The sequence below is a fragment of the Electrophorus electricus genome, chromosome 3, assembly GCF_013358815.1.
Source record: "Electrophorus electricus isolate fEleEle1 chromosome 3, fEleEle1.pri, whole genome shotgun sequence".
Lineage (NCBI taxonomy): Eukaryota > Metazoa > Chordata > Actinopteri > Gymnotiformes > Gymnotidae > Electrophorus > Electrophorus electricus.
Window position 1 is genome coordinate 25,954,311 of NC_049537.1, and position 12,628 is coordinate 25,966,938.

Consider the following 12,628-nt stretch of genomic DNA (forward strand, 5'->3'; position numbering starts at 1 on the left):
ACTGAAAAACAAATAACTGTAATAAAATGTGTATTTCACACTCTCATCCATATGGTTCTCACTGGTTGAACGTCACAGTCTAACGGCGCTATGTCTATGTACACACAAGCAGTCAATTAATAAAAGCCAGAAGGTATGAAAAGAGTAGATCTGAGGAATGTCTCCTTGAATGCACAGATCTTTACTAGTTGTGGATCACTTGAGTGGGTGCCAGCAGATTAGAGTTACAGTCCTGGATCAGCGTGAGACATGTTTGACATTAATGCCCCACTGTATATTATATTGCGTGGAGAATGTTGAATGTGGGCGCCGAGATCCAAGGCATAGAATGTTTAAGAACTAATTACGAAACAGCAAGGCACAAGTCCTGCACATATTTTCTTACTTGTGTGTAAAAACATGGCAGGCTTCATTTATTTTCCCGCTCTGTTATTTCTGGATGGGGCTTGCTTCGGGTAAATAGTCCTGCTCCCTATTGTAAATCTGATGGGCGCAGGACTTTTGAGTGAGGCTCTTTTGAGGAAAAATCGAGACGGGTTGGACGGGTTTTTCCACCCTAATGAGAGAGTAGAGGAGAGGCAGGAAGCTTTGATCCAGGGCCGGGAAACCCATGTTTAAATCTGTTAGCGGTCATCACTCTCCCTAGCCCGGGGGTTGAGAGAACAGATCAAAGTTTCTTCATTCTTAATGGACAATGAACTGCAGGGAGATCCCAGTTGAAACGGAGGCTGGTTCTGTCTGACTGCTCTGTTTTATCTGATGTTAAGTATTCTATCCGCGTCCCACACCACAAGACGTTTTTAGCCCATGCAAATAAATTCTACATTTTCAACCACATGCATTATGGGTCATCATTCAATTATAATATAGAAGATCCATTTGCTTCTATATGACGTACACCCCCCCACCCGCATATAATTGCATTAATTAACAAAAAAATAGTACATAGGGAAAATGAAATAATGCAAGTAGAATTGTGAAAATATTATTTTAATCGTAGAGGTTGGTGCAGGATGGGCCTCTGGCGCCTTACTCTCGTTTCATATCAAACGTTAGTCCAAGCCACACAAGGGAGGTGAGTTGTGTGAGGAGCGATGCTGTGGTGGAGTGTGCTGTTCCAGCACTGCCCAGAGCAGAGGAAGAGCCCTGGAGAGGAGCCCAGCCACATCACCTTCCTCTGCTTAAGAGCACTACTGGGGGTCATCAATCTTCTTTGCTGCACCACTCAATTTAATCAGACATAATTTAGGTCAGGACTAAATCTTTTGGGGAGATATATCTGCTGATGAAGAGATAAGTTAAAAGCCAGTGTGATAAAATGCGTTTTGTCGGAACAGCTGAAAGAAGAGGGGTGAAAGCTACTTGAAGCAAAATGAAAATATACTGTATATGGAATGCTTTATGTTTAATATTTTGGGTGGGAACCTCTAAATGAAGGCATGTGTCTTGAATAATCTGTTTACTTTCATAAAGAAGTTGACTGGAGACAAACTGCTTTGAATGTTTAAAAGAATAACATTTAAACAGCTTGAGTTCAGAAACAGCCCAGTGAAAATTTGATTTGTTCAGTGCTTGAGGTTTTTGTTCTTCGTTCATTTTACCCTGCTGCTCACAATTGTTCCTTTCTGTTTGCATAAAGCATGAATTGTCATTAAGACACAAATTAAGCACTAATATACATCATTATGCTCAGCAAAACCATTCAAGAGTCCTGAAAATCATCAGTACAATACTATTTTATATTCAAACTAATCAGTGGATACTGTTTTAAGCAATCAAGCTTATATGAAAATTATGTTATAATTTGAATGCAAAAGGCAACATCCTTAAATTATATGACATTAACTAGTGTAGATAGAGAATCTAGTGATATTAATGACGGAAATAAATAGAGGAAAAACAACTCATCAGTAAAAAAATGCATCTAGCCAAGGTGGACGATAGTGTAGACACAACCATTGCAGGGGAACGAGACTTCCCTGACCCAGAATGGCACCATCCAATTTCTTTCTTTTGTGGGACCAGCGATCAGAGAGGAATTCTGGTGATCAAAGTGGTCCAAGCCAAGCCGAGCCAAACTATTTATATAGCATAAATCCTAGCGCACCGCTTCAGATCCATTTGGGCCTGTGTCGGTAAAGTCTTATTCCTCTGATAGTTGTGTCACAGGCTTTACTTGGTCAGCCTCTTAGCCACATCCTGATAGGCCAGCTCAATCTCTTTGTCGGCGGCGCAGGTGTTGGTGAACTCGTCTCGCGTGTATGCACTGTTTAAGTAGCGCCACACTGCCTTCATGTCTGAGGGGATGTCAAAGTTGCGATACTTCTTGGCGACGACCTAAGATGCCGTAGAAGAAAGCAGAATCAGTGGGCGATAGAATAATGCCTCATCCTGTCTGAACACAGTGTAAACTCCAGTATTAGACTGACAACTACACGGGTTATATTTGACACCGTTGGAGCGACAGCAGTCTGAGTTTCTCGGCCTGTCAGGGGAACATCATGGGGAACATCACGGTGATGCGGCTGCCTCGTTTCTACCCTCGCCCGCGAGCCGAGCGCCTCACCTTGACGATGTGGAGTTTTGGCAGCAGATTGCAGTCTGCCAGTGTGAGCTCGTTCCCATCCAGGAACTTGCGGATGGAGTTCTTTTCTTCCTCCATGCTGTCTGCATCTATCTCATCAGGCAGAGGGCTGTTCAGGTACTCATCCAACTTCCACAGGGCCTTCGTCAGGTTGTTCTCCAACCCTGCCACAGCCAAGGTTGTACAGTATAATGTTTGTTCATTAGTAAATGCTAAAAATGTTTTAAAAAATAAAAAAGGGTAATAACTAAGCAACAAAAAAGCCATCTGACATTATTTATACTCATTTAAATAATTGTAAATGTTTGAATCCGGTGGAATATTATATTCAGAACAATAAAGAGGTGATGTCGTGTCTTAGGTTTTTAATATATTGCTAGGAGAGTTTTGGCATACCAGCATTACATCCATTCATATAATCAAGTGATCCAGTTTGACATTTCTACCTCTATTGGCATCTGGCCTGGTGTTTTTGATGTAAGCTGAGAACTTTGCAAATATGTCAATCCCTGCTGTGTTGGACTCCCTGTGCCTGGCTGCCAGTTTGGGGTATCTAAGGAACACAGGGAACAGAATCCAGAGTATTTACTAGCACTCTGCAGCTCCTTTAGGCAAATACCAAATGTCATTTAATTCTATTCCTAACACTATTCAAAGTATAGTTTGAAGTAATAGAAGTATTGAGGCTGGGCGTTTGCTTTGCAGTCACGCCTATAAAGATTATGTACAATATATGTTACAAAAACCATACACTGCCCATGCAAAAGCCATATGAACTTACTTTGGTGGTGCCAACGCTTCCTCTAGGAACTCCTCAATCTTATTAATGTCTGTCTTGACCTCACCATTGAAGGTAAGGAAAGGAGGATGGGTTCCCGGTGCCAGATTATGCAAGTCAGCTGGCTTCCTGAAGAAAAAAAAATCAAATAAAATGAATATTAGAAAAGCTCTCAGAGAGTCTGTAGAATAAGTGTGTGGCTGAGCACTGTATCGCACATGATGCATCGTAAAAGTGAAACAGGCTCGTAGCTCAGTCTATGCTTCTCACAACATGTGATGTGAGACGGAACTTCACCTCTTCAGGTCCACGGTAGTGACGTTGAAGACAACGCCTTTGAGCCAGAGTATCATGAAGAGGCGCTGAGAGAACGGACAGTTCCCGATGCTCTCGCCATCACAGCCGGCCTGCGAACCGCACAGCACTGAGTAACATGATACAGTGGCAGCGTCACTATTTAGTCACCACAACCGCACTTGAGTCAGAACAGGTCATGAGCCACAAAAGGATGCAAAAGGTCAATGAATAAACCTCAGCATGGTGTGACCCGTGCTGTCGTAACATTTAGCACGTTTGCTGTCGTTCCAGTGTGTGACAGAAACTAAGGGGAAAAAAAAAAAAAGCATCACACTGCCCTCTGCTGACAACATCACACGTCATCTCAGGACTATTCCTCTAAAAATAATGGAGTCAAAGGCATTGCAGTTAGGTTTTAAAAACGTAATGGTACTGTCAAATGAGCAGAAAAAGCACAGATCGACAGAAGACAATGCAGAAGCAGACACAGCAGCATCAGCCCTGGAGCATTTCGACACAGTCTTCTGTCATCATGTCATGATAGCTGTTTTACATGACGGAAACTATTTGATTGGGTAATTGTAGATAGGAAATGCATACATTAAAACATATATGAAAATACAGTGAGAGTGCATGGGGGGTGGGGCTGTCACAATCACACTACTTTACCTCTGTGTTGAAAGATCAGGTGTCTAAACACCATGGCATGGGCAACAGGGGACTAGCTATAAAAAGTTTGTCATGTGATCTAATATCCAGGCAATATGAAGTACAAATATTGTTGATATCACAGATGAACATAAATAAAATTGTAAAAAAAAAAATTAAAAAAACACAACAACAGTGAGATAATATTTATTGCCTTGGTTATCATCTACTTCGATTGACAGCTGTCCTGTACGCACACACACACACACACACACACACACACACACACACACACACACACACACACACACACACACACACACACTCTCTCTCTCTCTCTATCTATCTACTCAATATGGCTGCCTCATTCACTGACACCTGAAATTTACATTATAGCTCATCTGCTTTTTTTTTATTACTGAATGCAACTGTAATTCTGCATCAAATTAATTATTTGTTTCTCTTTCCTTAAAAATATTTCTCCTGATATCTGATCCAGCATTTATTTATTTTTTGCTGATATTGACCGGATTTCGATATGCGGTATTGGATCGGTGCGATCGCTAATTACAAGTACCTATATGAGGCATGCAACTACACTTAATAGTTTTGTATGGCACTAAACTTAATCGTAATTGTCAATCTATGACATCTTTCACAAAATAAAAACAGAAAAAAGTAATTAACACATCCAACATACTCAAAGACCAGAGTATGACGGATGAAAAATTAATCCATTGGCTACAACAACCAGCTGAGTAAGGCAGTATGTAAATAACCACTATGTTGCTCACACAGGACTCTCCCAATTCTGGAAAGAATACAACTGCGGTCCCAGCACCATGCCTATTTAACAATAACACACAGCTGACAATAGAGGATCAAGGTCTAGAACAGACAGGACAGCAGGCCAGTTGGGCATAGTAAGCAGCACGCTTTCGCTGAGGTTGAAGGCCTAAAAGGAAAGGCTTGGAGTAGACAGTTTAAGAAATGAGCAAGTTAGAATGACACTGCTAATGATGTATAGATGTAACTGGCTAATATGTGCAAAGAGCTGAGATATTTGTTCAGTGTGTGTGTGTGTGTGTGTGTGTGTGTGTGTGTGTGTGTGATCCCATTTGGCACTCTTTCTGGGAACCAAGTGATCCAACATAAGCTTCAGATAATGAGCTAATAAAGTATGTGTGCATGCATATGTGTGCTGTTGGTTGCATTCTCTGTAGGCAAACGTCTCTTTCCTGTGCATCAGTACCTCATTAGCTGTGTGTTCCTCCACCTGCTACACTCTCAGAGGACGCTTATACAACACCAATGCAAAAATACCAAATCAACGAGCATGGCTGCATTACACTTTAAAAAGTAAGACATCCGCAGTGCTTCATATACAAAAGTAAAGCACAACATTTGCAGGCTCTTAACAGCGTACAACAGTACTAAATACTTTTCAGTGATCAAGATCTAAATGTTTTTTATTTGTGTGTGTTTTAACTGCTTTCCTCTATCGTGCGGCTGGACCTGGGTTGTGTGTGCTGCTGTAACTCTATAGCAACTATTGTATTACAGCCTTTCCAGGCACATCCAAAACGGGTAGAACATGAGCTAGTTATGTACCTTCCTTGCAAATGCAACGTTCATATACATTTTTCCAATGTCATTTCTCTCTAACTTACCTTCACAAACAGTTCAATATCTGGGTCCCGGGCCCCGCTATTTGAAGCTAGATCAGTCATTATAGGCAATTATTCTTGATCCAAATGACCGAGAAAAGTCCATGCCAGAGACACCCCAAGCCCTGAGCCCTACATCTTCCCTTGCCTGACCTAGCTCCTGAATGGCGAGCCTGGTGAGCTACAGTAAAACTCCCGGTGCCCCGCGGTTGATTGGCAGGCTCCAGCAGCAGGTAGCTTGAGATGAACGATGGGCCAGGTGAGAGGGGAGAGATCTGGTTCTCCCTCACGCCAAGAGGGATGCAGTGAAGAGAGAGAAGAGGTGTGAAGCTTTGCCGGGGGAGGAGCTTCCCCCCCCTCCCCCCCACCGCATATGAGGCCTGCGATGTGCTTGGGCCAAAACCTCGGCTACAGAACGCCACCTAGGGGAGCGCAGCAGAGCATCACCTAGGGGAGAGCAGCATCACCTAGGGGAGAGCAGCATCACCTAGGGGAGAGCAGCATCACCTAGGGGAGAGCAGCATCTCCAGCCAACAAGCTGAGAGACCTACATAGCAATCTCTGTCAGGCCAGCAGCGGTTTTTGATGGCGGGTGAATGTGGGTTTCAGAAAGTCTCAGTATGACACTTCATAAAGGGATCAGGAGGTACAGCACAGATAAGTCTTCTGTAACAGTGGACAGTGACTTGTATGCACTTTGTCTAATAAATAAGTCACCTTTCTAAAGAGAACAAACACTAAACAAAGATTGAGCAAACACCAGGAAAGGTAAAAAAGCTATTTGAAATTCCAGCAGCAACAACAATGGTTTAAACAACACCATTCACATTATCAAAGAATTTTTGAACAAAAGATATACCACTTAAAAGAGGTGAACTATTGCTCTCACTGAAGGCGTTCTGTGGTTGCATACCAACTAGAATACAAAACGTAGTACATTTTCTCCATGCGTAACTGTAACACTGTCCTGGCCCAGAAAGCATGAGTAGCGGAATGAGCTGCATCCATTTTTAATAGGCCCAAACACACACACACACACACACACACACACACACACACACACTGAACTGTGGCAGGCAACGGTCGCTTATAGTCGATGAACTTCGGAAGCCCTGGGCAACAAGATTCCCTCCTAAATATTTGATGACATGGCTTTGGTTTTAGCATGAGAATAGTCTTTCAATGTTTTCTGAAAAAAGCTTATATGGAAAATTCAAGCAAGATAACTCGAAAATATATTTATCCCACTGGTGATACCAGCCATCTTTTTACTGCCAGTAAGTAAGTTTCACCTGTTTATGATAATACCTCTCCTACCTGTGATTGTAAGCCAAAAACACATTGCTAGCATGGCATATAATTAGTGAAATTAAATCAAAAATAATGGAGAGTATTAATGTTTCCATTATACCAGATTGGTTTATAATGCCAAAGATAAGCAGTGCGTTTCTTGGTTAATATCCTCACACATATCTTTAAAGTTAGAAAATATAATATAGTTAATGGATGTGGGAAAGACGTTTTGCTAACAGAATACTCTGTAGACCTACCTAAAGGGAAACAAGCTAATGCAATGCAAAAACAGGTTAAACAGCTCCCTCTACTGTCAGAAGACTAAAACCTTAAACATGTCCCAAGCAGTGCAATTCTGCACATACCATTGCTGCATTGTGAAGAATGCAGAGGTACAGAGGTACGACCACTGAGGTAGTTATTAACCAGTGTCATTCCTGGATGAGAGGATTTATTGAACTTTGACATTGGCTATGCTTACAAAATTGACTAGAGTGGTACTACATACACAGACTTCTAGACAGTATGACTAAAACATTACTAAAATATATTTACATTTAAACACTCAAAAAACATTTCATTTCAATATGTAATGGTATTCTTCAGAATGCCTTGAATGCTGCATTATATGCAATTATGTTAAACTGAATCAAGAAATTATTTGAACCAATAACATGGTTAAAAAAGTGCAAGTCCTAGATCTTCGATAAAGTTTCTCGTATGTCCAGTGGACTCTGAATGGAAAAATGTGTTACTGTGTGACACAACAGTCATGTCAGTAGTAGTAAATCTTTAGACAGTATGGTAGGTTAACAGAGGTGTAAATCATACATTTTGATTCATTTATAATTCTGAAGGAAAAAAATTAAATGCATTGTGAAATATAAATTTTCCTGTTATTTGATTTGATCATATTCTTTGGTAAAAAAAAAAAAAAAAAAAAAAAAAAAAAGGGATTACTTTTAACTGCTAGAAGCTGAACCTCATTTGACTTGTAGGCCTGCTCACCTCTGCCATGCTCTGCTCCTTTAATGAGTGGACTAAAAGCACACTGGGGTTCTGGATTTAATGGATTTTTATGTTTAAAATCATTTTTAGAATTTTGTATTGACCAAAAAAAAATGTATGTAGAATTTAAGTCATTATAATCATTTCTATCATTCCAAAATCGAAGATGAATTGCCAGCTTCTGATATGTTTTTCCCAGCTTCCATGGTCTGCATTTTCCCTGCCGTGTGTATTCTAGTTCCATGCCCCTCGATTGATTGCTCTCACCTGTCCCTTGTTTCTAGTCTTGTTAAATTCATGTATTTAAACCCTGCCCTGGGCCTGTGTCTTGGCTGTTCATTGTGTTTGGTGGCTGTATGAAAGCCTGTGTGTTTCAAAGCCGTCGTTTACGTTAGCCTGTTTTGTTTTCCTAGCCTCCGTGTTTCCTAGCCTATGTTAGAGCATGCTTCCCTTGTTTGCCTTCAAGTGTTTGTTTGTTTATAATCCCCATATTGGCTCTATGACCCTGGACTACCCTTACGACTACTCGCTCTTCTCCGCACGTGCGTCCGCCTCCTTACCGCTCACCATTACGCAATCCTGTTCAACATACATATGCAGATGATGCATAGATAACATAATAAACGCATTCATTTGTGAGTTGTAATAACAACTGTTAATATTAAGAAAGTGCTTATGTGGTAGAAAGTGCAGTTGTGTCATATTCCTTCTCTGGATAGGCTGACAGAAACATGACAGGGTTCTTTTTCACCACGTGGATGCACAAATCAAACGGGCTTTGGAATTGTCACGTTACAGAGTTCACTGCTTAGTGTTCTCCTCCCTGCACATTGAAGCACTTGACATGACTAGTTAGCAAAGATGTGCTTTCAGACATATATAGCAGAAAAGACGGTGTAGTCTTCACCTTCCAAACCTTATTCTGGAATACAAGGGTTATTCTGGCACTAGCTGAATTCTGTAGTTATTTATAACTGAAAATAAAGGCAATCCAGATTTAGCATAGACTTACACAGTTTTTATGCATGGAGGAGAAGAGGATACCTATATAGGGCAGCTGAGAATCAATGGGCACGTATTCTCACAACTTCTCACAATATGATGCACATATAAATCATACTGCATATTCATGATGGTAACCTAGTTAATGTACTATTCATATTTAATTTAGAATGTTTTGGAAATATATAATAAATGGCAACTTTCCACAAATTTGCCTATCTAAATGTGTAAGCACCTATTATCATCCTAAACTAACATATGTGCTTTAATACTTGTGATATGACACACATGGTACCTCAGCTACAACCTTGAATTTCAGTAGGTCATTTCAGAATGCAACAAATATTTTAATCTATTAGACAGGCTAGAAGGCTATTTAACAGTACAAGAAATTAAGAACAGCCTAAAAAAGTAAAAACATGGTTGTTTTTCCCCTTGTCCATGAATTTGTTCGTCAGTTAGAGCAGCATGCTGAGGAAATAATAACAGATAATTATTTTTAAAATGGATTTACTGTACAGTAATGCAATTCTAGATTACATGTAGTTAAATTACACAGAGCTGCATGGTCAAGCATTAGGTTTTTTGCCAGTCAGTAAAGTTGTGGGTATTCTGTGAGGCCCATAAATGCATCATTATAGTGCTACAAATGTGTTTGTGCTGCAACATTCTATGATAACGCTCATCTTTTTATAACAGTGATGTTTTATGACAACAAGTGAAAATGAAATGGTTGCGAAATCATATCCACCATTTTTATTAAGTGTAGAAAATCATTGTCTGTCTTGTTGTGTGTTCTAATGTATTCACAACAACTGCCATATTCATATGTTAGATTAATGTCACTGTGTAAAAGCTATGGTCATGATTTTTATTCTCCCTTCATAGCCAAGCCCAAATGTTGATCTACACTAGCCCAAGTAGCACTGCTCTCATATAAGTCTGGTAGTGACATTTAATTGGCACCAACTTTTTAAAAATACTTTTTTTTATATACAAATACTGCTTTAAGTTCTTAGGAAACTGTAAACAATGGTAATAAATGTCCTAATACTCCAGTTTAGCCTAGTCCTAGGGCTTCCTCTTCAACCCAACATGCACTCCACTGCCAATCACTGTTGTTCAATCAGCAAAGTGACCCCCTCATGTACACTGTAATGTACATTGTAATGCCCCTCTATCAAAAAGCAAAGAGAGCACATGGATTCATTTACACGAGCGTGGAGTTCACCCTTGTTTCCATGACAGCACAGTTACTGGTGAATGATTAAGCCTTTTTGATAGGTCATGATGAAACATATGCCACAGTCAGAACATGAGGGAATCAGATATAGACCCTCTACATACCAAATGTGCACTTTGCTTTCCCAGTTTTCCTCAGACAACTTCAAACTTAAATGTCACTACACTACAATGGCCAGCTGTGCACTGGCACAGTGATGTTGCATAAAACTGGTCTTAATCCAATTTGTACTGGAAAACAGTCTGGTAACAAAGTACCTTGAGAAAAGAATAATTGAGAAAACTGGTCAACTGACTGGGAACCTCCTTGCCATGGTATTCTGGATGTCATATCCTGTCAGAATACTCACCAAATGAGCCACTAAACAGAAGACACATGTCTGGATATTCCTGTCCTTAGTTTTATTTGTATACTCAATATGGGGAAGATAGGTTTCTGTACTATGCTGTCAAATAAGATACAGAAAACAGCTATTTCACACTCTTCAACTGTATATTATATCATGGCATAATCTAGATGGATTAAGCAATGATTATCATTAACTCTGCCATGAAACCACACCTACATGACCTTCAGTCTGCATGTTAAGGTTGAAAGGTCATTTTTACGATAATTATCCCTATTTCTGAACATTAACCTCACAAAGAAACATTTGCAACTTTTCCATTTTCTCCTCGCCACACTCCAGCAAACGACCCCTCTTTTGTTTAATGGAACGGTATCTACTGTTCAACTTTACCTTGACAAAGAGAGAAATCTCATCTTGAGTGGGGTCGGCCACTTTCTCTTCAACCACACTGTTTTCCACCGTTTTGAGGCTGTAGTCAACTACTTCTTCTGGCTCAGCAGGTGTGCTTGCTTCCAGCGTGTAGGCCATAATCATGCCGTCCTCGGCGACGTCTCCGCGCACTGGCAACGCCGGGCCATCGCAAGGGTCGTCATACCGCAGGGAGGAAGATGAGGATGACCGTCCGGAGGAGGCTACATCGCCGTTGATTTCGGCAGGAGCGCCGCTGAAGGAACAGCCCTCTACCCCGTGTGTAGTGTTCATGTAGTCCGGAGATGCTCTGTCGGCTTTATTAATAGTTGCGTAATCTTCAATTTCACTGTAAAACGCTTCTTTAACTGAAGTGTCGTTAAACTCATCTTGATTCTCATACATAACCACAGCAGGGTTCACCAGCTCGTCAGACGGCTTTTCGTATACGTTTCCCTCGTCGATTTTTTCATAAATATTTTCCTCTGCGATTTCCGCCATTCTTGAAGACTTTTTTTTGCGCGTATACGACAAACCTGGCTAAGGCGTGCGGAGATGTCCTCCAAGAACGGCCTCTTGTGGGGAATGGGTACCTGCTCCTGCTGCGCACGTCCCGGCGATAACGCAGAAGCGAACTTTGTTCTCTGGTCATGTCATTCCAGTGTGAGCAAACAACAGCAACAGGTCTGCTCGGATGGCATGGGCTTCCTCAGTCAATGTCTGAGAAAAAGAAAAAAGGTTATGCTAAACTTCGTCTATAGGTTTCTTGTCCACAAGTTATTAAACAACCTCGTGGATGTTTAATTAACTTGTAACTAATGTATAGTGAAATTATAAGTTGAAGAACATTTTACATGCGTTAGAAAACCATACACACGTTAAAGAAAAACGGTGGTAAACCATACTCTATAGTAGATCCTGATGCCTAGCCATGCTCTTTTAGAGTAGAGGGTAGTATAGCTGGACTTTTGAATGGAAGTGAGCTGTATGTGTAACCACATAAGCCTAAGGGACACATACCATTCAGCTGCAGGAACACATTGCGTTCGCTCCCAGAATTTACTAGATGCTCCTTTATAAACAACCTTTTTGATGGGAACCTGAAGAGTCACCCGCCCGAAGTCACATTTAGCCTGTAAATAATTCATAACATTTATGGCTAGGTAAGTTAACTTGTGAGCAAATATGGTCATTAATATGCAAATATATTAACTTGTCACAATAAAACACCCCTTAACTTCAGCGTTTGAACAATTCGGTTGCGCTTTACACTCTGTGTATTTTACGTCGTGTGGATTGGTAAATGTGGTCCAAAATAACAGAATAAAAACTCGTAGGTCTACTGGCAGGT

General features: G+C 40.7%; 1 protein-coding gene across 3 annotated transcripts; it reads right to left on the bottom strand.

The window, feature by feature from the left end:
• Positions 1–947: 947 nt before the first annotated feature.
• clic5b (chloride intracellular channel 5b) lies at positions 948–12,381 on the bottom strand. 3 transcript variants are annotated; one of them, XM_035523951.1, is made up of 7 exons: positions 12,298–12,381; positions 11,260–11,997; positions 3,660–3,769; positions 3,366–3,491; positions 3,031–3,137; positions 2,567–2,748; positions 948–2,337 (listed from the first exon to the last, which is right to left on the bottom strand). In XM_035523951.1, the coding sequence occupies exons 2-7, from the start codon at positions 11,776–11,778 to the stop codon at positions 2,173–2,175; spliced, it is 1,209 nt and encodes a 402-aa protein (XP_035379844.1). In that variant the 5' UTR covers positions 11,779–11,997; positions 12,298–12,381; the 3' UTR covers positions 948–2,172. The 3 variants fall into 3 exon arrangements, with proteins under 3 accessions (XP_035379844.1, XP_026884089.2, XP_035379845.1); XM_027028288.2 differs by having other exon boundaries at positions 12,183–12,356; XM_035523952.1 differs by lacking the exons at positions 11,260–11,997; positions 12,298–12,381 and adding an exon at positions 10,870–10,958 and having other exon boundaries at positions 3,660–3,786.
• Positions 12,382–12,628: the final 247 nt, after the last annotated feature.